General features: G+C 42.0%; 1 protein-coding gene across 2 annotated transcripts; it reads left to right on the top strand.

The window, feature by feature from the left end:
* Window positions 1–466: 466 nt before the first annotated feature.
* On the top strand, window positions 467–22,427 carry TCAIM (T cell activation inhibitor, mitochondrial). Of its 2 annotated transcripts, none has more exons than XM_081106587.1 (11): window positions 467–556; window positions 6,177–6,294; window positions 8,814–8,949; window positions 9,532–9,685; window positions 11,034–11,286; window positions 12,745–12,867; window positions 14,483–14,580; window positions 14,852–14,943; window positions 17,506–17,738; window positions 18,315–18,446; window positions 20,850–22,427. In XM_081106587.1, exons 2-11 carry the CDS (start codon window positions 6,221–6,223, stop codon window positions 21,088–21,090), a joined length of 1,536 nt encoding a protein of 511 aa, XP_080962713.1. In that variant the 5' UTR covers window positions 467–556; window positions 6,177–6,220; the 3' UTR covers window positions 21,091–22,427. The 2 variants fall into 2 exon arrangements, with proteins under 2 accessions (XP_080962713.1, XP_080962712.1); XM_081106586.1 differs by lacking the exon at window positions 467–556 and adding an exon at window positions 710–776.
* The last annotated feature ends 1,742 nt before the right edge of the window (window positions 22,428–24,169 follow it).

Below are 24,169 nucleotides of genomic sequence, written 5' to 3'. Positions count from 1 at the left end.
CCTTCTTAGGGCCCCGGGGTTGGCGGTTGGGGAGGTTAGGGCCGGAGGGGGGGGGGGGGCGCATGCGCGCGCCCTCTAGCGCTCGCTCCCTCCCGCCCTCCAGCGCGTGCTCAGTCGCTCCCCCGACCCTCGGGCAGGCCCCGCCACCTGCCGCCCAATCAGTTCCGACTCCCTCCGGCCCCGTCCTTCAGATTGCGGAGTGCTCGCTCGAGCGTCCTAAAGCTTTCGGGGGAGTGCGCGGAGCTCCCGCGGGCCGCACGGTAGGAAGGAGGATGGGCGGCGGGTTCAAGGCGGCGGGGGAGGCGGGGCGGTCACCTGGGCGCTGACGTCAGCGCGCGGCTGGGTACCGCCGAGGTTTCAACCTTCGGCCCGGGCTGCGCGCACGCGCTGCAGGGAAGAAGGCCTGGCACGCGCCAGCCAATGAGCGCGCGGTCTGCGGCCCGTCCCTCGCGGCGTCTCACCTCCCGGGGCCCGCCGCGGCAGGCGCCCGATGGCCGGAGCGAGCGGAGCGCGCCCCGCTGAGAGTTTGGGGGCGGGGGCACGAGGAGTACCGCGGGTAGGAGCCTATCAGAGCCGCGGTCTAGTGGGGCGAGGGCACGCAGGAGCACCGGGCCCTGCGGCGCGCGCTCGTGGACCCGGCCGGAGCCCCGGTGCGCATGCGCCCGGGCCCAGCCGCGTCCGCCCCCGCACTGCCCACGGGTGCGGGGTGGGAGGTGAAACAGGTCGAAGATGGAGCAGGTTGGAGGGAGCCCTCGGGGCGGACACTGGCCGGAACTGTAAGGAGCAGGAGGGGCGGGGCTCCAAGTGCGCCTTCTGGCTGCTCGGGGCAGAAAGGGGGGTCGCGGTGGGCAGCGCGCCGTCCCCTTAGCTCCATGCGCCAACTTCGGAACTGAGTGTCCGCATCGCATCTGTTTTACCTTGTCTTTGCCGTGAGAAACCAAAGACGATTTATTTAGACTTCAGTATTTTCGACTCTACTATTTCTCCGGTCTTTGACTTATCTTAGGAAGGTGTGATGATTCAAATCTCGGAGGAAAAGATTTAGAAAAGGAAGCCTTTAGTCTAGATACTTTGCCCTTGCTACAATGGATTAATTTGGCTAACAGGACTTACTGCTTTTACTTTTTCTTTGCTTTTTTTCCCCCCCTTCCCTGAGAAACGTTCAACTGAAAAGCAATGAAAAATTGCCCGCTTTTATCCCTCTTTGATGGAACAAACTGCTTTTAAAAACCGAACAAGGTATTTGCCAAAGGAAGTCACAGTTTAACCGAAAGCAGCCTGAGGGAAAAATAACTTTCTGTCAAATAAAAATGTTGCCAAATGGACAAAGATCAATCTTAGGATCTCAGTTTGGCAAGCACGTTACTGTTCCTTTCTCTCCTTCCCTCTCTCCCTCCCTCCCTCCCCCAAATCAATAAAAACGTATCCTCCAGTGAGGATTAAAAGTAATTTACGCAAAATGAAACTGGTGTGTTTTTTTTAACTACCCAAATTAAACCTTTCCACCAACTTAGGTATCTCTACCAAATTCGATTTCAAACTGAACAAAATATTAAATGCATCACTTCTCAGCACAGAATTTAGGTTAAAAGCAGCAATTTTCATTTTATGAAATAGAAGCTAATATTAGTATTAAGTGGATTATAGCAAACATTTACGTTGTTTTCTTTTTTTTTTTTAATATATTTTATTGATTTTTTACAGAGAGGAAGGGAAAGAGCTAGAGAGTTAGAAACATCGATGAGAGAGAAACATCGATCAGCTGCCTCCTGCACATCTCCCACGGGATATGCCCGCAACCAAGGTACATGCCCTTGACCGGAACCGAACCTGGGACCCTTGAGTCCGCAGGCCGACGCTCTATCCACTGAGCCAAACCGGTTTTGGCCATTTACGTTGTTTTCTAAATGACTTGTGTCCTTCCCCATCTTCCACCCTCCACCCAGAGAGGGTCCCACCTCCTTGGAAAAGACCTTCCACAGCCCCCATTCCAAGTGGAGCACTTGAGTTTCCCATAATCCTCTGTGCATGGCTGTTGTTATTTCATTTACCGCTTTGCTTTATAATCATCTGCTTGTGTCTGTTTCCACACCCTCCCTCTCGCCTAAGGCTGTAAGTTTTCGGAGAGGTGGCATTGTCTTCATGTTTTTCTAGTCCCAATACTTTGCACAGAACCTGGCACCCAAGAGCCTGGTAAATGCCTGGTGATGAATTGGGCGAGTTAAGGTACCCAGAGCACCTTCCAAGTCTGATAAGATAGTGTAACCTCAGTTATTTTGTAGCATGCTTGAGGCTTTTCCCAGTGGGAGGATAGTGGGCCCCGTGGAATACATACAGGAACCATCCATGTAGTAATTTGTCTGAAGACAAGAGCCCTGGGTGCCCTAGGCTTTCAGACTATTTCTCACTAGCAAATGCGAGCACCCAGCTTTACTCTGAAGCAGTGTATATTCAGTCTGCCGACAGTCATTTCATTTTTTCTGTGTGGCTAATCCTTTAAGGGGGGAAAAATCACAGATCTGAATCTTCTAGTCTTCTTAGCAATTCTATTTCTCATAGTAAATTAAAAAGTTGACATTGTAGCTATCAGTCAGGTCCCTTATGGTTTTATTTTCCCAGGACCTGTTTATTTCTGGTGGAAGTGATAAAATTGGCTTCTTGGTCTTGCAAAGTTGAGGACTGACCCAAGATCTGTGCCACATGAAAAGTCAGGCGGACAGGAAAGGAGAGAGGGAGAGAAACATTTATGTGAATCCAGCCCTGGACCTGGGCATGTGCCCTGATTGGCAACAGAGCCTGCAACCTTTCAGTGCAGGGACTCCAACCAACTGAGCCACACCAGCCAGGGCCTAGGGCTCTTAAATACTAAATGAATGTTCTTTGTTAATAAACTAGGAAATAAGAAAAAAATTAAAGCACTTAGTATCCTACCACTAACTAACTAGAGATAGCTAGCTATAGATTGCATATTATATCCTTCTAGTCCAGAGGTGGGCAAATTTTTTGACTCGAGGGCCACAATGGGTTCTTAAACTGGACCGGAGGGCCGGAACAAAAGCATGGATGGAGTGTTTGCGTAAACTAATATAAATTCAAAGTAAACATCATTATATAAAAGGGTATGGTCTTTTTTTTTTTTTAGTTTTATTCATTTCAGACGGGCCGGATCCGGCCCGTGGGCCGTAGTTTGCCCACGGCTGTTCTAGTCTCTTCTTTGCAAGCTTTGGGCTGTCTTAAGTTAGTCTGAATTTGCTTTGTTGAAGATTTTTTTGTATATTTTGGGTAACGGCCCTTTTTCAGAAATGTGTGTCTTTTACAAGTATTTTCTCCCAATCTGTGGCTTTTTTCCTCATCCTCTCTACATTATCATTCAGGGAGCACATGTTTTTAATTTTAATAAAGTTCAGTTTATCAGTTCTTTCACCAGCATCATGCTGTCTTGATTCCTATAGCTTTATAGTAAGTCTTGACGTTGGGTAATGTCAGTCCCCCAACTTTGTTCTTCTTTAGTTTTGAGTTGGCTATTCTGTGTTGTTTGCCTTTCCGTATAAACTTTAGAATGAGTTCGTCAATACCCGTAAAATAAGTCGCTGGGATTTTGATTGGAATTGGATTGAATCTGTAGATCAAGTTGGGAAGAACTGACATCTTGACAGTATTGACTCTTCCTATCCATGAACAAGGAATATCTTTCCATTTAGTTCTTTTCTTTCTTTTTTTATGAGAATATTTATTTGGAAAATCACAGAGGTAGAAGAAATAATTTGTAGAAGAAATGGGCTTAGGAAACAAGTTATAGGGGCAAAGAAAGGGCCCTTCCTCAAAGAAGTGAGGAAGGTAGTGACACGCCTGAGACATGTGCCTGCTCCCTGGAGGAAGAGCACCTGGTTCTTTTTTTACTTATTTCATTAGAGTTTTATTTTCCTCATATACATCTTGTACATATTTTGTTAGCTTTATAGGTAAGTATTTCATTTTGGTGATTGCTAATGTAAATGGTAATGTTTGTCACTTGCTTATTACTGGTATTGGGACGAAATTGAATATTGGGGACTAGCTATAGTTATAAGAAATATTAATCATGCTTTGTTAACTGTGATTGCCTTGTTCTGATTAAAGAAAGCACATTATAACCTGGCTGGGAGTTGTACGCCCGCCTACCCCGACCCCCCACCCTACCCCCAGGACCTGGCAGTCAACCTTGGACCTAGGGATCAGGTCCGTTCTCATTCAAGAACTGCCTGGAAAGATTAACAACCTTGTTGTCCAAACAATGGAGTCCCGCCCCAGCCCACCTTGCCTACTTCCCTGCCTGTAATCCCTGCTTCCCTATGTAATCTTTGTCCTAGCCAATATAGGCAGCTGGTTTATGGGGGTTGCAGAACAGATTTTCGCGGATGACCTGCTGTCCTCCCATACTGCCAGCAGTATTGGAATAAACGCTCATATATGATTCAACTCTGTCTCTGCTTCATTGGCTCAAGTAGTGACAGACAGTACAGCCCTTGGTTGTCAGGTTACATATTCTGGCAACTCTGACAGGACACAAGCAGGGGAGTCCTCTTGGGTGAGTACCTGGCATCCTGCTTGCTGCCAGGATTGGGGGTTTCCAGGGCTGAGACCTGGACTCTTATTTTTATTTGCAGCACTGCCAGGAATTTTCCTGATTTAAGTCCCAGCTGCTGCCTCTGCAATCCCTCTCTCTCTCTCTCTCTCTCTCTCTCTCTCTCTCTCTCTCTCTCTCTCTCTCCTCTCACTCTCTCCGTCTCCCTCTCTCTCCCCCTCTCTTTCTCTCTCTCTCCCCCTCCCCCCCCCTCTTTCTAATGTAACTTTGGTTTTTTGCTTGCTTTCTTATCTTTTGGGGACTTCTTTTATTCTTCGCTCTTTTATGAACACAGGGAATCCTCTGTCTCTGCTGTTCGGGCTTGGCACCACTCAAAACCAAAGGTCCTTTGCTGTGCTGGGTTAGTGTGAGATAACATTCTAAGGCTAATGTCCCAGTCCATCCTCTTGAGAGTACTCATTTATTTACTTTAGGGGTTGTTTTTTGTTTCCGTTTTTAAGATCTCTTCTTACATGCAAGATTTCATGTTGTTACAGTCTCCTCGGAAAGAAAAATATGAGAAATAAACCTTCTAAACCCTCCCTTCCTCCTACCCTCCCCCCCGACCCCCTCCAGTTTTTCTCCTAGGAGGACCGAAGCTGCAGAAGAGCCCTCATGCAGGGGCCACTCCCGCTTGGTAGAAAAAAATAGTGCCCGGCTGGGGTGGCTCAGTGGTTGAGTGTCAACCTGTGAAGCAGGAGGTCTTGGTTCGCTTCCTGGTCAGGTCATATGCCCAGTCTGTGGGCTCAATCCCCAGTTGTGGGTGGGCAGGAGGCAGCTGATCACTGATTCTCATCATCAATGTTTCTATGTATCTCTCCCTCTCCCTCTCTGAAATCAATAAAAAAATATTTTTTAAAAATAGTAAAGTCTTTGGTAACTTAAACTTTGGAGTTCTACTGGGTTAAATAGTAAAAATTATTAAATATCTAGGTATTTTAAGAGAAATGTTGAAAGGAAGTTCTATAAATGACACAGGCCAGTAAGCCACCACTAGTGGAATAGGGAAACAGAGAGTTAAACAGCAGTTTGGAGCCATCTGTAAATCCTGTCTTCCCTAACCAAGGACTCTTAAGAGTAAATGGTTTGCAGTTTTACTCCCTAGCCAGAGGGTAGATAGCTTATATCAATCTACTCAGGGAGACAAGATAGCAGAAATCCAATTAGTATTGTTTGTTGACTATACCCAAGGACAAAAAGAAAAAGTTAAGAAAATAAAAACCTTATTTTGGTATCAGCATAAAGCTGATGAATTCTGTTGATTTTTGCAAAATAGAAGGCCCAGCATGAGCTCTCCTGATTAATAAATTTTACTAAGTAAATAAATGTGCTTAGATAAGTGAATCTAAACTAAGCTAATGCAGAATTTGTTTAGTCCTTTTCTAGTCTGTTAAAAAGGAAGAAGTCTTTGCTGTTTTTGCCCAGGAAACAAAAGTTCTATAAATTATTAAAATGGTTATATATTATGTTATTAACCAAGTACTTGATTATTTTTTAAAAAGCCATCTTAATCATGAGAACTGAAGTTCTGCTAGTCTATGTTTGTGTTTAATACCCTTTTGTCACTTTTTAGCAGTTAATGGATGCCTGGAAGTTGACATACATGTATTTTCAGAAATGTTTTATCGCTTCTCGGCCTTTTGGCTAAGATCAAGCACAGAAATGTTTTGCTTCCTGAGACCTGTAAGGAGGTAAGCTTCATGGTCCAATCTATAATTAGTATGAGGGGGCTGTTATTTTTCAGGTTCTAATGTTATTTTATATTATGGTGGAGGACAAGAACAAAAAAAGAACATGAAAATTCATATGAACATCATGCCCTGCAAGAGCCCATTCAGAGCAGGAGATAAAAAGAATACCAACTTTCAGAATAGTTCAGTGTAAAAGGCTTAAGAGGAAAAAAGATAAAGTTTGTCCTTAGCACACTTTTTATCATGTTGCCCTCAATTCTACTGCTGTCTTATGGAAAACCACTCTTTGCATTAAAATTGTATACTAAGGTCATGTGACTGCTATATTTGCTGTTTATGCATACTATAAATCCTAAGTAGAATTATTCTAGCAAGACACAGGATTCCTCCACTGGGTGACTTTGGCTCAAGGACTCCCCTTGGCATGGTTGAGCCCTTCTTGGAGCTATGCTGCAGCCCCAGACTTCCTACTCAACACTCCGTTCCTCCTCCTCCTTCTGCAGGTGTCAGACCTGAATCATGGTCTGAAAGCTCTCCCTATCTTCTTTCTTTCCCAGTAATTCTCTTGCACATCTAATTCTCTTGCAGACCTGAATCATGGTCTGAAAGCTCTCCCGATCTTCTTCCTTTCCCAGTAATTCTCTTGCACATCTAATCCTGTCTTGGCCTCTGCTTTCAGCAGACCCAAACTAACACAGCAAACAACATATACATAAAATATATTTACTGCCTTCAAGAATACAGTGATAGTTGAGGGTGGGTAGGTGGAAGGAAAGAAGAACAAATGAAAAATATGTCATTTATATATTATGGTATTAAGTTCCAAATAGTTGGAGGTATGTTTGTTTGTTTGTTTGTTTTGAGTTTACAAAAGGGAAAGACTGTTTACAATGAGGATTCAAAAGGGAAGGTTCTGGGGGAAATAGTACAATGCCTCCTGGAATATAGTAGGTATGCATAGTAGGTAATTGTTGAGTGAGCACAATTAAATAGACGGAAGTGAGAGACAGGACGTTTTAGAGTTTAGACTTCGTGGAGAAGAGGATGATCAATGGACGCTGGGCCTGAGGGTTTCTGTAAGGAGTGGCTGGAGATCAAGTTTGAAAGATAGATTGAAAATTATTATAGAGAAATTTATATACTAGACTAAGGAGTGGATTTTATTCTGCAGGAGTTGAAAGACCATGAGAGATGTTTTAGTAGGGAATACAGTGATAATGGGACTCTAGGAAAATTAACATATGTACAGTATGGTTAGGGAAAAGTAGACTGATGAGGAGGCTCTGCAATCCAATTTTGTGGTGATAATTGATAGCAGGAAAACGGAAGAATGGATACTTTCCAGGGATATTATAAAAGTGAGAAGAAACGAGACTAACTGAAAATGGGGTGGGTGTGGTATGCTAGTTTGGGCAGAAGTGAATCTGCCCAAATGTTATTTTATATTATGGTGGAGGGCAAGAACAAGTTGTGTTAAGGACAAGTGTGGTTTGGCAACACTGAGAAAAATCCTGGATTGAACTAACTGCTGCCTTACCTTCTGTTTCCAGGCTGAGTTTAGAAGGACAATAATGACCTCTACTCCTTTTTTTAGACTTGTAAAATTTGAGCAGCTGGCGGGAGAGTTAAGAGTCTGTCAGACATTTGGAAATGAGAACCAACATTCAGATGGGGAAAAAATGGAGTTGTTACTCCATTTTGCTGCCTCGTATCAAGGACTTTCACACCTAGCTCACTATTTCCTTCACTGTTCAAACTTCCATTTTATCCCTAATATGCAGCCTATATGTTGACTTTATAAAAGGTTAGAATACATGCAAAAAACACAAAGGGTAATCTGAAAATATGTTGGTGGTCTCCAGATTGTTAAAAATAATCTGCAGAAATGACTCTATAGTCCTACCATTTTAAAACTAGAAAACTTTTCAAAAGACTCAGTGTACATGATGTATGAGACAAAAATGTGCCTATGTAAATTATAACATGCAAAAATAGTTGTCAGAGAAGTGCTTCCCCAAAATTGCAAATAATTTCATTTAGATTTAAAACAGTACATTAAAAAAAAAACACTCAAAATAATATTAGCACGCCAGCAATGAGGAAATGAAGAGATGTCTGAATTTTCTTTTTAAGCATTATAATTCTCAGAATATTTTTCAGTATAAAAAGATGACATTTGATACAGAAAATCATCATCCTTTGCAGTGAAGCCAGTTAACATTTCCAAGTGGGTTTTTTGAGGGGAAGTTGTATCATTAGTATTTAATATTTTTCATATTGTATCAGTAGAACTTATGTCATGTGGTTTTATAAACTATATGGTACTCACTGCTTGTTAAAACTTGGTAGATTTCAGAAAATCACAAAATTTTGTATTTTGGTTTCTTGTCCTATGGCATTTTCCATACATATTAATTTTTTCATACATAATAATTTGAATGTTGCCATCACTTTATACAGTGGGGATTTGTGTGGACATCAGGGCCTCAACAAATAATAAATTCACTTCTTATTAAAAGGTTATGTCTGGAGAAGGTGTCTCCACGCTGGTTTTTCTGCTCAAGAGCATTCTCGGGGGCTGAAGCAGTCAATGCCTTGAGGCCGTTCTATTTTGCGGTACATCCAGATTTCTTTGGACAACACCCCAAAGAAAGGGTAAATATTTATTATTTTTAAATCTTAATCTATGTTCCTGTTTAGTTTATTTGCCTTAGTTATAAGCTAATACAGAGAGTTCTCTACATTCGCATTGTTCTGCGAATAATCATTGTGGTATAATCAATGCTTTGAACTAATTTGAAATATAGATACCACAATTGGAAAATATGTTGTTTTTTATGAAATCTGACATGTTTTATGCAGGCAATAAAGCTAGCATGTAAACTCTTTAGAGTATTAGTAATGGTGTTTTTTGTATGTTGTTTTTTTGTGGGATTTTTTTTTGTAATTAGTCAATTGAATCAACAGAAAAATATTACCTTGAAAAGACGTATTGATTATTGGGGATGTAATTAAATATTTATTTTAATAATTTAAAGTTTTTAAATCTAACATGTATGAAAAATTAAGCCTAATAGTAGATAAATGTTTTTCCTCCTCTACCAATGTGATGAAATTTCAACATTTTTTAATAATGTAGTATTTAATACCCTCAAATGTGTTAAAAAGGTCAGGATATAATTTCTGTTATTTCCTTTTTCTAATTTGTGTGTAAATGCCCCTTAATATTTTTTCCAGGAAGTCAATGAAAATTCTCTTCAGAAATTAAGTGTCTATTTAGAAAACCTTCAGAAACCAGGCTCCAAGTCTTTGAAACCAACTCAGCTCACATTTTATGTAAGAGAAACAGACCAGAATTCCTCCGATGGCCAGGAACCCTTTAGTACTTTAGGTACGTTTTCTTATTTCTAGTTGGTCTTTTTGCAAGCTTCATGTTAAATAGGTTCATTCAGTCTGGCATTGCCAGAATACCTTTGGATTGAGTCTTTGTTCATATTTGAAAGGAGAGATAATAATGGCACAGTTGGTGGGAGTGTTGGTTGAAAAGTTATGTAATTTAACTAAGAACCACCCAGTAAAGGGGCTAAAAAAACAGTGGATTTTCTATTGATGACTTAACAAGTTAGATTACTAACCTTAGCACAATGACTACCCAGTATCGAAATCAGATTGTCAAGCACAGTTAAGCAATTAGAAATTTTAAATCACTTCTGAAAATACTGAGTTACTAGCTAGTTGGGCAACTATGAGGGCAGGACAGTCTCTTTCAATCATAGAGAAAATTCTAGATGAGTTTCTGTCATCACTGAGACTAGGTTGTCTGGTTCCCCTTCTCTTCTGAAACACTGTCACAGGGCAGCCCCCTTTAGAGCTCCCCCTTCATCTGCGAAACTACCTTTGGTGGACACTTGCTCGTAGTAGAGCTTTACCATCTCTTAGAGCAGTGGTTCTCAACCTGTGGGTCGCGACCCCTTTGGGGGTAGAACAACCCTTTCACAGGGGTCGCCTAAGACCATCAGAAAACACATATATAATTACATATTGCTTTTATGATTAATCACTATGCTTTAATTATGTTTAATTTGTAACAATGAAATTGGGGGTCACCACAACATGAGGAACTGTATTAAAGGGTCGCCGCATTAGGAAGTTGAAAACCACTGTCTTAGACTGTAGAGACCAAATTTATGGGCAGCATTGAAAATATTCTGAGCCCTAGCCAGTTTGGCTCAGTGGATAGAGCATTGATCTGCTGAGTGAAGAATCCCAGGTTCAATACCTCGGTTGCAGGCTCAGTCCCCGGGCCTGGTCAGGGCCCATGTGAGAGGCAACCAATCCATGTGTCTCTTTCACATCGATGTTTCTCTCTCTGTGTGTCTCTTCTCCTCCCTTCCACTCTCTCTAAAAATCAGTGGAAAAATAACCTCTGGTGAGGATTAACCAAAAAAAAAGGAAAGAAAATATTCTGAGTTCCCTTCTTGGGCTGGGTGGGTTTGGTCACTGGTACCAAACTAGGAAAGGAACTGACAATTAGAGGAATTCATGAAGGCAGACGGTATTGGTATAGATTTGGAGAAAGGCAGTAGTGTGCCATTGAGAGATGATTTGCCAATAGGATGAATTTTAATCGGTAATGGACTGTTTTAAAAGATTTTTATTTTGTAAATTCTGTATGACAAAATTTTAAATGAAGCAAATAATCACCTGTCTTTATTGTTTGGGGGAATTACATCCTCTAGGATTTCGAGCGGTCAGATTTACTTTGCACACCAGAGATCTGCTAAGCACAGTGTTATATATTCTCAACTCCTGCAGTTTATCAGTTGAGCATGTCCAAAGCTTGAATAGCAATGTGCGTCCCCAGCCTCCCAAAGAGGCGAAGAGGATGTCTGACAGGCCCATCAAATGGGACAAGTCTTACTACTCCTTTACTGGATTCAGAGACCCAGATGAAGACCTCGAGCATGTCTCAAAAATGGAAACAACCCTAACGTACGTAAAAGTTTCTATTTAACTAAACTTTTTTGTAGTTCGCCTTTAAAATTAAAGTCTAACTTTCTAGGAAAAGAAATCCTATCAGTACAGTTAACTTAGTAACCATTATGGAAAAGATATTTCATGTTTCTTAGTTGCCAGAATACTTCCAACTGTATTAAATTTTTTATCTTTTCAACCCAGACACATACAGGAGATTGTTTGTTTTAAGTGTTTAAAATTCTCTTCAAGTTACCCCTGGTATATGAAGAAAGGATATATCTAAATCTTCTTTTTAAAATATGCTTCTTCATGGGTTCTGCATTTTCAGTTTCTCTGGAGAGGTCAGTAGTAAGTCCTTTAATGTAATGACCCATACATAATAAGAATACATGGAGACAGCGTTTAAAAATGTCATGAGGACTGGCTAGTGTGGCTCAGTGGTTGAACATCAACCTGTGAACCAGGAGGTCACAGTTTGATTCTCGGTCAGGGCAATGCCTGGATTATAGGCTCAATGCCCCAGTAGGGGGCATGCAGGAGGCAGCCACACAATGAATCTCTCTCATCATTGATATTTCTCTCTCCCCTCTTCTTTGCTCTCTGAAATCAATAAAAATATTTTTTAAGCCCTGACTGGTTTGGCTCAGTGGATAGAGTGTCAGCCCACAAATCGAAGGGTCCTGGGTTCGATTCTGGTCAAGGACACATACCTTGGTTGCAGGCTCCTCCCTGGCCTGGGTCCTGATCAGGGTTCGTGCAGGAGGCAATCAATCAATGTGTTTCTCTCACCACGATATTTCTCTCTGTCTTTCCCTCTCTCTTCCAATCTCTAAAAATCAATGGAAAAAATATCCTTGGGTGAGGATTAAAAAAAAAAGAAATAAAAAAATATTTTTTTAAATAAAATAAATTTCATTCACCTGATCAGAATTTTTTCTCGAAAGCATGTTAAGATATTTCTAATATTTCAGGGCATAACACGAGAAAATATAATAACAGTATTATTTAGTGTAGACTTTTAATTTTGAAAATAATTTTGTTTTTGTTGACAAATACAGGCTGAAATAGTTTCTTACTATTGTGAAATAAAACACAAAAATTTTGAAAATAAATCAGTTGGGTTTTATCAAACACAAAATAGAAGAGTTACTGGGTCATAAAAGCTCCACTTAATCTATCTTCCTATTACATCTGGTAATTAGATTCCGATCTACGTTTTTGGATATGCTGTGTAATGTTGAATGCCCTGGTGCTCCTTCCCAGCCCCATTGCTTCCCGCCAACCCAGTGCCCTGTTGAAGTCTCATCTCCACTACTTCAGTCTACACTCACCTCCCCTCCTTTATTTTTTATAATTTGGTCAAGTTTTAATTGGAGTTTTTAACATTGGCATTACTATAAAGCAATGCATATGTGTTCTAATAGTAGGCGTGTTTGTGTTGTAGTTAGAATGTGTATGTCTTTTTCTTTCTAGATCCTGGCTAGGCAGCAATGGGAAACGTGCTATTAAAAAACTGGAGAATAGCTTGCCACTTAGAAAAGAACTAGATCGTTTAAAAGATGAACTGTCTCATCAGTTGGAGCTCTCAGATATCAGGTAATGAAGAGAATCTAATCTGGAGATTAGAATAAACATGGATTACCAGTTGGTAAAGTTTTTCAGCAGTTAAATACAGTGGGGCCTTGACTTATGAGTTTAATTCGTTCCGTGACGGAGCTCATAACTCAAATTACTCGTATGTCAAATCACTGTGACGTTCGCTGTGCCAACTAGCAGTGGGGTATCTGAAGCTGGCTCGTAACCCGAATTTTTTTTGAGCTTGCAACTCAAAGCAAAAAATCGGCTGAGAAACGGCTCGTATCTCAAAAAAAAAACTCGTTAGTCGGGACACTCGTAAGTCAAGGCCCCCACTGTATTTGCATCTTTTACTTTAATTATTTGGATAACTAAATATTCTTCAATTATCTTTTTATGAAAGTAATCAAATGTTCATTTGCTTAAGAAAACGATAATTTCTTGTTTAAAATAGTGAAATAAGGCCCTAACTGAGTAGCTCAGTTGTTTGGAGCATCATTCTAAACACCAAATGGTGGCAGGTTCGATTCCAGGTCAGAGCACATACTGAGGTTGCAGGAGGCAAACGATTGATGTTCCTCTCTCTAAATCAATCATACATAATGAAATAAGGTTTAGATAATGACATATTTGTAGCTAGTTGAACTTTTTTACATAGTTTATAAGAAAAATATCCTTTCATATACACATAATATATAAAGAATAATCATTCCTTCATCGAGTTTAAAAAGAAAAAGAGAGAGAAAATGGATGCTGTCTTGGTCCTGTGTACATGAAAATAACTTTTTCTAGTATAAGCTTTAAAGGATCTGTCAAAGCAGACGCATTAGTAAGAAAGGAAATAAGCTTGATTTTACAGTATTGTGGAGAAATCCCTCAGCTTTCATTCTTACTATAGTAAATGTCAGTAGGTGTAACCCATGTAAACAAAGGGTCTCTGGGGCTCTCGGTGTTTGAGAGAACAACCGGGTTCAGGGGGCATGGCCGTGACTGCTTCAACAATGGAAACATGGTGACTGGTGACATTGTGACTGATTCTAAACAGCCTGTAAAAGACTGTTTATTTATTAATAAAAAACAGCATTTAGTTGCTTGATCATAACTAATTCTTTAAAATTATATCTGTTTTTCAATTGTGGTTTAAAGGGAACAATTTTTAAGCCAATTTCATTGTATCAGAAATGGCATTCATGAGAATCAGTGTTCAGATAGATGAAGGAAGAACCTTTGGTTTCCCGTAGCTTTTCATATCTCCTTTGATTTAGACTGCCAGGCAGTAGGAAAGGCCCGCACTGTGCGTGTGTGAAAGAGAAACCTTAGAAAGGCCAGAAGCAGCTTGTTCAAGGTCCCAGAGGTAGTAAATCCCAGAATTAGCATTCAGAGGCGGGTTATTTCATCCTCTAATTTTAAAATAGAAATAACATAGTGTCTTTGCTCGTTTTAAATCTTTGGATACCTGAACATTAGTAGTAATGTTTTTACCCTCTGGTCAACAATTCATTTTCTACTTGGTTGTTTCTTGAAAAATGAGCTAGTTTAGAAACATGTTGGGTGCACACTTGAGCTCTGGGGTGAATGCATGCCTCCTCCTCCAGGGGTGCCGTTGTTAATGTGCCTGTGCTCTCTGTTGGACCAGGTGGCAGCGGAGCTGGGGCCTCGCCCATCGCTGTAGCCAGCTGCATAGTTTAGGCCGCTTAGCACAGCAGAACTTGGAAACACTTAAAAATGCAAAAGGTAAACAATGTCCATGTTGTTTTAAAATATTACTTATTGCTATACACATCTCTAAAGTGTAGAAGAAAAGTGTTGAAAGTCTTTGCAGATGTGACTTATCATAGCTGAATTTTCAAATCTGTTCTTTTGAATAAATCAGAGACATAAAATTAGCCTTTACACTTCTGCATTTAACCCTGAATTTATACACTAAATTTAAGTAATTATTTGCACAGTGCTGAAAGGATGAAGCATCTCTGTACAGTGACCAGAGGGTTTGTTTTATCATCAGGATGTACAGTAATATTTACAGACCGTTCTGGGATCAGTGCAGTGGGCCATGTGATGCTGGGAACGATGGATGTCCATCATCACTGGACAAAGGTAAGAAAAAGCTGAAATGCAAAAAAAATCTCTGATTTGTCATCAACATAATTTTGTTTCAAACTATGCTGTTACGTCAATAAACTTTAAAAAACTTAAATTATAGTTACAGCTCTTTTCAGATCAGACGTTTAATATCATGTAGTTTAAAATATTTAGAAGACTGATTTATAATTCAGCTTTTATTTAGAAATTTTATTCTTTTCTGAAGTATTGCCTAAAGGCCTGTATTCTGTTGTTTTGCTTTAACTTTAACACATTTCTGGCATAATTGACATAAACTGTATGTTTAGTGTGTGTAATCTGAGACTTGATATATGTGAATACCTGTGAAACCATTACCACATTCAAGATAGTGAACATAGCTGTCACCCACAAAAGTATGTCCCTTTGTCAACACTCTCCTCCATCCCAGCACCCCCTCCCAGCCAATCACTGGAATAGATTAGTTTATATTTCTAGAGTTTTATAAATTGGAATCACAGAGCACATACTTTTTGGCGTGGGGGGTATCTGATTTCTTTCACTTAACTATTTTTGAGATTCCTCCATGCTGTTGTATGTATCAAGGAAATTATTCCTTTTTATTGCTATGTAATATTTCACCACAGCTTTTAATCCACTCAACTATCGAGGGACATTGCATTAGATCAGTTTTTGGCTATTAGAAATGGAACTTCTATGAACATTATCTACAAATGTTTTTATGGACATATATTTCCTTTTCTCTTGAGTAAATCCCTAAAAGTGGATAGCTGAATATGTTAAGGCACTTAAACTTTTTAAGACTTGCTGTGGTTTTCTAATAAGTGTGCAGTACTAGCTCGTTGTGGATTTAATTTGCATTTGGCATCTTTTTTATGTGTTTATTTGCCATCCACATATCTTCGTTGGTGACATATTGGTTCAAGTCAATATTTGGTAGAAAGTATTTGCAAACCACATATCTAACAGTCTTTATATCTAAATATATAAAGAACTCTCAAACCTAACAGTAAAAAATACAAATAATCCAACTAGATAATGGGCAAAAGACATGAACAGACATGTCATAGAAGCACATATACCAGTGATGGCAAACTTATGACACGCGTGTCAGAGGTGACACGCGAACTCATTTTTTTGGTTGATTTTTCTTTGTTAAATGGCATTTAAATATATAAAATAAATATCAAAAATATAAGTCTTTGTTTTACTATGGTTGCAAATATCAAAAAATTTCTATATGTTACACGGCACCAGAGTTAAGTTAGGGTTTTTCAAAATGCTGACACACCGAGCTCAAAAGGTTCGCCATCATTGGCATATACAGATGACACATAATCACATACAAAGATGTTCCACGTGATTTGCCCTAGCAAAACTCAAATTAAAACTACAATGAGATATCACTACACACCTATCATAATAGATATCCAGGTTGTTTATGTCAAAGAATTCACACCAGTGCTGACGCTGAACGAGTATTACTCTCTTCTCGATGTAAAAGATAATGACACCATCAAGTGCTGGCGAAGATGCAGAAAACTGATCACTCATTCTTTGCTGTAAAATGGTGCAGGCCTTCTGGAAAAGAGTAGGGAAGTTCCTTAAGCATTCAGCATGTGGTCCAGCAGTGGTACTCTTGGGCATTTATGCTAGAGAAATGAAAAAGTATGTTCCCACAAAACCTATACACAAATGTTCATAATAGCCCAAAACTAGAAAAACAAACCCTAATGCCCTTCAGTGTCTGAGTGGTTAAACAAAGGGTGGCACGTCCGTGCAACGGAGCACCACTCAGCAAAAAGGAGGAGTGAGCTGCCCACGTCTGCAGCAGCGTGGTGGGTCTCAAGGGCGTTGTGCTGGTGAGAAAAGTCCACCTCAGAAGGTTGCAGACTGTATGATCCCACTTCTGCAACATTCCTAAAGTAATAAAGTTACAGAAAGAACAGGTCAGTGATCACCAGGGCGGAGGAGGGGAACAGAGGGTTTGATTGTGAAAGTGTAGCGCAAGCGGGTCCTTGTGCAGGACTCTTGACCATGGTTGTGTCATATGAATCTACACATGTGATAAAATTGCACACAGTTAAATACACACCCACAGTGAGTGTGAGTAAAACTAATGAAATCTCATCAGGTTGGTGGATTGGGTGAAATCTCAGTATCCTGGTTGTGACAGTACACAACCAGGATAGCTCTCCAAGATGTTGCCATTGGGGAAACTGGGTGAATGATGTATGAATCACAATGACCTAACTCACCTGACCTGGCCCCACCTATCTCTTCAGCCTCTGCTTCTGCACCCTGCCTGTGGGCCCTGGCCAAAAGGGACAAATTCTTGTAATCCGTTCACTCCAGGGGCCAGTGTAGTGCTTAAGTACATGGGAGGGTAGTGTTTATTGCATTTAATTTAGTGTAGGTGAATTAAGTAAATTCTGTTAGACTTGAAATGCATACACATACTTTATTTCTAAAACCCTTCTTGACCATTCAACCATTCTAAACTAAGTCGAGATTCTTACCTAAACATCTAACTGTTCGTACTTAGGGCTATTTCTTTCCTTTTTAAAAACCCTGCAGCTTTTTGAAAGGTTGCCCAGTTACTTTGACCTTCAGAGGAGGCTACTGCTCCTAGAAAACCAAATAAGCCGCCTTCTGGGGGACATCCAGGTGGTTTATATCGAAGAGCTCCAGCCAGTGCTGACGCTGGATGAGTATTACTCTCTTCTCGACGTGTTCTATAAGAGGCTGTTGAAAAACAGAGTTCCTTTCCACCCACAAAGTCTGCGTGGCTTGCAGATGATTCTCAACAGGTAAATACCTCAAACAAGAACGACCCTTCTTTACTCACACAGATTGTTTTGTATCTCAGTGTGTTTCTGCATCGAATAGCAACACTCTGCACAGGAGAAAGCTAGCATAAAAAAAAAGAAAAAAAGAAAAGAAAGCTAGCGTGAGAGAGCTGAAGGGCTGAACCTCTGCACGCTCTGTAACTACAGCGCCACGGACGGTGCGGTCCGCCCTGCGGAAAACCTGCAGGATTGAACTGATGTTAAGTCAGTAGCCAACGTTTCTTGTGCATATACTTCATACACTGTTTTCCATGCTCTGTGCTTGGAGTTTAAATGCATTAGCTCTTCACCATGAAATGGTTACTCTGCCCATTTTACAGATGGGGAAGGTCCCAGGGTCAGGAAGTGTGTGGTCATCCTGGTAGTGAGCCTCTTTGGGCACAGCAGAACTTGAAGTCACTTGGGATATATGTACTTTCAGGGTAGATTTCCTTGATGAATTCCTTTTCTGTTAATGAGACTCCTAGAATGTTTTCTTTAGGGTGCAATGGGGGATGGAAGGGATCAATGGTTTTGTTTTCATGTGTGTCATTACAGTGACAGATACGCTCCAAGTTTGCATGAACTCGGGCACTTTAATATCCCCACGCTCTGCGACCTAGCCAACCTGAAGTGGTTCATTCTCACCAGAGCCCAGCAAGCGAGAGAGAACATGAAGAGGAAAGACGAGTGAGTGTTGTCAGCCCCTGTAAGGTCTTATTGCTCAGTCTAACTTAAAAATTCAGGTATTCTGAACTCAGAAGAGTGGGACATTCACACTGTGCTTAACTTAGGAATTGACTGATTGGAGGACGTTCCATATTTATTTCTTCCTATCTTGTTCTGCCAGGGATTGGCTGTGGCTGTTTTCTAATAACCTAGATTACATTACCATCATAATAGAAATGTACAACAATAAAAGAATGGTTAAATAATTTTTATACTTGCATATAGTAGAAACCACCATTTAAAAGAGTGTTCATTTATTGAACTAATGTTTGTCGAGGACCTTGGTGCCCAGCTGGCACTGTGAAAGTCCCTAGCAGGGTAAGGTGAAAATGGACAGACACACCTGTGGCACTCACATTCAGATGTCAGAGGCAGAAAGGTTAAACTTTGTGTTAAAAAAAAAAATAGACATAATTTTTGTCAGAGAGAAGGGTCATTCCCCTGGGAAATATTGGACCCATTTCTTTTTTCTTTTTTTCTTGTCATTTTTCCATTGATTTTTTTTCTAATATATTTTATTGATTTTTTACAGAGAAGAAGGGAGAGGGATAGAAAGTTAGAAACATTGATGAGAGAGATTGATCAGCTGCCTCCTGCATGCCCCCTACTGGGGATGTGCCCACAACCAAGGTACATGCCCTTGACCGGAATCGAACCCGGGACCCCTCAGTCCGCTCTATCCACGGAGCCAAACGGGTTCGGCAAGGGCCCATTTCTTAGTGTTAGAAGAAAAGAAAGAGAACATCCCACCAGCCACACCTACCATGTCCCGGTACTTCCCTGTTTGTACTGTGCCTCCATTTTTCCTCCTTTTTTCTTTAGGTCTGAGTATAATCAAGCAAAGAAATTAAAAGGAGAGGCAAAAAACAATTTTTTAAAATATTTTTTAAGTTAATCTGCTATAGGCAGTAGAGCCACCAGCACAGCCCTAGAGAAACCTCACCAAGGGCTGCCTTCTCGGGCTCAATGCCCCTCCAAGACTGTACCCTCGAGACTGGCGGGCCCTCCTGGTCACAGAGGCGTGGCCCCAGGATCAGGGCAGCTCTGGGATGGGACCAGAGGCTTCTCGTGGAAGCAGTGGGGATGCAGGGCCTACCTAGGTGGGTGCAGGGGTGAGTTGTTGAAACTCACAGCGACTTGGCCATACTGCACGGCTTTTCTCTTCCAAGCCAGACTGTTCGAGTGTCTTTTTTAGAGCAAGTGAGAAAAGCCCTTTACAGAAGAAGTTTGTCATCCCCTGCTATCGATGGTACCTGAGAGTTCCTCCTTCCAATCCTGCGCCAAGTAGGAATTCTCAACCCTAACCCTGCCCACTTCTTGCCTCTAAGCAGCCTGGTCAGGAGGAGGAACCTCACAGAGAAAACGCGTGGAAGGGACCTGGATGTTGTTGCAAAAAGGGATTCAGTCAGGACAGACCACAAACTGCAGACCAACTACCGCAGCCACTTTTGTTTCCAAGACTCCCCTAGTTTACGGGTGCTTTACGGTCCTCGCCCTTCTCTTGCACAGTTGAAGCTTGGGGAGAAGAGGATAGTTAGTGTTTGGAACTAGCTTGACTTAGACTAGCTCAGGACCTGGCCACAGCACTGTGGCTTTCCTCATCTCCTCTATGGGCTTCCCAAGTGATGTTCACTCGGGAAGCCGGGGCAATTTGGGGATTGAATCTCTTACTACATTCCTTCCCTAGCCCTTGCCACCGGTGGGAGGAAGGATTGAAGACATCTTTCTGCCTTGAGTTGTTTACTTTCTAGATCTTAACTCAAGCCCTTGATGGAAGACACATTGTGGCCTCAGGCAAAGGGGAGGGAGTGCTGGCCTAGAAGAGTGAGAGTGAAGAGGGCATGGCCTCGGGTGCCTGCCATTGTTGTGAGCTTGCCTTTTTTTTTTTTTTTTAATTCTTTATTGTTGAAACGATTACATACATCCCCTGTTTTCCCCCTTTAACCCCCTCCAGCCAGCCCCCGCCCCAGGCCCTCACTGCCCTGAGTCTGCTTTTTATTTGGGAATCTTTAGAAGTCATTGCTTACCGCCCAAGGATCAAACCCAGGTGTCTACACGCTCAGCTTCCTGCTTCCTTCAGTTGCAACTAGTTCTGGGTGAGGCAGGATAAGAGCTTCCTAAAGTATGTATTACTTTTACCCCATTCCTGCAGCAAAGGTCTCACAAGTACTTTTAGAGGTGTGTGTGGGAATAACAGGCACTGCACGACAGCCACTGGTGTATGTTCTAAGCATGTAACTTGGCTTCGGTGGACACCATTTTCAGTGTCGTGAGCAGAAAGGTATAGCCCCGTATCTAAAAATGTATTTATAGTTTATGTTCTTTTATTTGCTGTGGCAATGATTTTTATTTTTGATATAACAGGTTAAAGGTTATTGAAGATGAATTGATACAGGCTTCAACAAAGAAATTTTCCCTGGAAAAGTTCTATAAGGAGCCCAGCGTTTCTAGTAAGCAGATGGTGGATTGCTGTAAGAGACTTCTGGGGCAGTCGCTGCCTTACCTACAAGGGATGCATCTCTGCGTTTCACATTTTTACTCCGTTATGCAAGACGGAGATCTCTGTATTCCTTGGAATTGGAAAAATGGAGAAGCCATCAAGTGACACAAACCTGTATTATTTTTTAAAGAACTAAGAACGAAGCTGTTAACTTAAACTTAAGTCCACAATTTGCTATAACAGTATTATTTACCTACTACAAGAACAAAGTTTCTGATTGCTGCTTTGAAAGTATACTTATTTTTTAAAATTAATTTCTGCTGGGAAACTTGTTTGTAAAAAAGTTTTCACTCTCCATCTTATGGTGTTTCTTATCTGATTGGCAAGACTAGGTAAAAAGCTGTTGGCGTGAAAGAACATATTTGTGTATGAGTGAATGTGGGTAAATACGTAACCCAATTCAACATGCATCTTCACAGTCACATCCCATGTATCAGTGCACACATGTATTTTGCAACCAGTGTGGACTGTTGATGTCCAAAACACAAGATTGATGGGTAGCAAAAGCTAGATAATGAAATTTTGCCAAACAGAAAGAATGGAAAGGGAAAGCCATTGAATGAATATATGGTATTGAACATCTTCAGTGACAGAGAATTTAGTTTTAAACCTGTAAGTTTTCCTTCCCATTGAAATAGTGTAGTTGTAGCATGAAGCCAACAGACAGTGAATTTTTCTGATTCATTTAATGAGGTGACTCATTTATGGCCATGGAAAACACTACCCCGAAAAATTCTTGTTTCCCAAAGATTCCCAGCAGGTAGGGTCAAGTGTAACGTGGTCCCAGTCAGGCAGGATTCTGTCACCCCTTGCAGCCTGGGTGTTCCTGTTCCCACCAGTGTTTGGAGTCCTGGTTCAGGCCTCCGAGCCACCCCTGGTCCACAGCTGTGGGGACAACCAGCCCCACCCCAAGGGGCATGGTGTGGCCACTCTAGACACAGGGCTTCTCTCTCTGCAGATACTTCTCTTAGGATATTTTTAACCAGTTCCAAAACCTCTTCATTGTTTCTCAAGAGGACAAAGTGAATCCTATTTGGGACACCATTTTTGTAGCTCTTACTGCAGAAGAAATGAGAAAAATTTTTTCCCACAGTGCATTACAAGGGAAAGGTATTTAAAACCATTCTTGAAGTATGTTTTAAATTAATCTAAAACATTGGTTATTTAAACTTAAAATTCAAATGTGTATTCAAAAGAAATACTGATTTGTAATTATTCCAGGGTGTGTGTGTCATCCCTTTAACCTGTGCCTAAGAGCTGTACTTACATTTTTTTCTAATGTAGCAAATGTTGTTTCCAGAGCCAGACGGTGGGAGGTTACATAAGAAAATTTATTGTAAAAATGGGTTTGGATTAAATACCTTTTGTAAAATCAGTAATGTGTTTTGAATTGGACTTTGTCTTGAAACTAATTGTTACATAATAAATGTATATTAATCAGACCATTGTTTTCTCTTTTTATTCAGTTACTAATAGTTTTACAACTATTTCAACATAATAGGAAAGTAGAAGAAATTGACGGCCTGTGCATGCCTGTTTGATTTCCTCCCAGTGTAAGGAAGAGGACCTGCACAGGATCCGACCCTCTCACTACAAAGCCTCAGGTCAGAAAGAGGCTCCAGGGAGACCTGAGCTCCGCCCCCACCCTCAGAGGGCTCTGACCCATGAACCGATTCCTAGAGTGAGCGAGATGGTACGCTTTCTCAGTAGAGGGCGCTAGAGGCAAGCTGCTCCGTTGGTCAGAGGCATGGGGTGATAGCCTCGGTGGAAACCTGCCCCAGCTGTGGGCTCAGAGCGCATGCCCTCGACACACACTGCGCGCTTGGGCCTTCTGTTCACTGACACCCTCACCTCCGCTTGTCCATCGGCTGGCTTGCCTGTACCCGGCTGGTGCCCCAGAGTGTTGCTTCCTGCTTACCCCGTGACTAGAGAGCCAGGCCCTGGGCAACCCAGCCAACTTCACTGCCATCCAGGGCCACAGCCACGCCTTTTCCAATGAGGACTGGAGAGGGGACCCCCTTCCAAGCCTTTTCTTCCTTGGGGGCTTCCCCCCGCCCCAGAGTACCTAGCCCTCCTAAAATCCTTGAAATTTCCTAGGTAATGGGAGCCTAGAGGGTACCTTCTGTCATGTTAATGAGGTGACTTTTGGGACCCCCACCCCCACCTAAGAATGGGGGCTGGTTGACAGAGGACCCAACCATGTGATTAGAGAGTTGGAACACCCAGTCCCATCCCAGGCCCCGGGGGACAAGAGAAGGGCTGGCGGTTGAAACCATCGCCAATGGTCAATTATCTCATGAACCCCCATAAGAACCCAAAACAGCTTCCGGTTGGTGAATGGGGTAGTGTTAGTGGAGTGCTCACACGGACGCCCGAGCCCTTCCCCTTACCTGCCCCTGTGCACTTGCTCCACCTGGCTGCTCCTGCCGGAGTCACATCCTTTTATACAAACCAGAGATCTAAGTAAAAGGTGTCTGAGTTCTCTGAGCTGTTCTAGCAAATGAATCGAACCTGAGGAGGCGGCCTGGGGACCTCTGACCTGTTGCTGGGGTGTCAGAAGCACAGGGAACAACAGCCTGGGCTTGGGCCTGTTCCGATCTCAGCCAAGGCGGCCTCCTTCTGGCTCCAGCTGGGAACTAAACATTGCTGTGACGCCAACATCAGAATCGAATTATTGAATCCAAAGAGTTGAGAGTAAAACACCAGATTGGCTTGGGAGGTAAAGGAAGTCTAGAAAACGTTGTGTGTCAAAATCGCAGCTCAATTTATATGGAGTTTGAAAGCATTTGGCACATTCGCATAAGAATTTGGCAGAGTCCTGTGTGCCTGCCTCTAGGGGAGGCCAGGGGTCCTCCCAGGACGTGCAGGGGTGTAGGTGGGTGGCAGGCTGCTCTGGCCACGGATGGCTCTTAAGGGGCGTGGCCAGGCAAACACTGTCAAGTTCAAAAGGAAAATCGGTTATTCCCAGTGAGGACATTCTTCAGCTTGCAGGTGTAGGCCCAGAGGACAGAAGGGCAGGAGGGAAAGGGAGGGGCTGGTGGAGGAGGGGCTGGCCCCAGGGGGTGGAATAGTGGCGGAGCGCCGCCTGGTGGTAAGAGAGGAGCCGCTGGGAACCGCGAGGGGCTCCTGGCTCCAGCTTTGACCAGTTGGTGGGTCAGCGTAGGTGGGAGGGTGTACCTAGAGC

This window comes from Myotis nattereri (genome assembly GCF_964212035.1).
Source record: "Myotis nattereri genome assembly, chromosome: 14".
NCBI lineage: Eukaryota > Metazoa > Chordata > Mammalia > Chiroptera > Vespertilionidae > Myotis > Myotis nattereri.
This window is presented reverse-complemented; position numbering and strand designations above follow the sequence as displayed.

Coding starts and splice junctions, on each gene's coding strand:
- TCAIM (XM_081106587.1), top strand. CDS start 6,221: ATGTTTTATCGCTTCTCGGCCTTTTGGCTAAGATCAAGCACAGAAATG. Junction 8,950..9,531: donor GACAACACCCCAAAGAAAGG/GTAAATATTTAT, acceptor TATTTTTTCCAG/GAAGTCAATGAAAATTCTCT. Junction 18,447..20,849: donor AACATGAAGAGGAAAGACGA/GTGAGTGTTGTC, acceptor TTGATATAACAG/GTTAAAGGTTATTGAAGATG.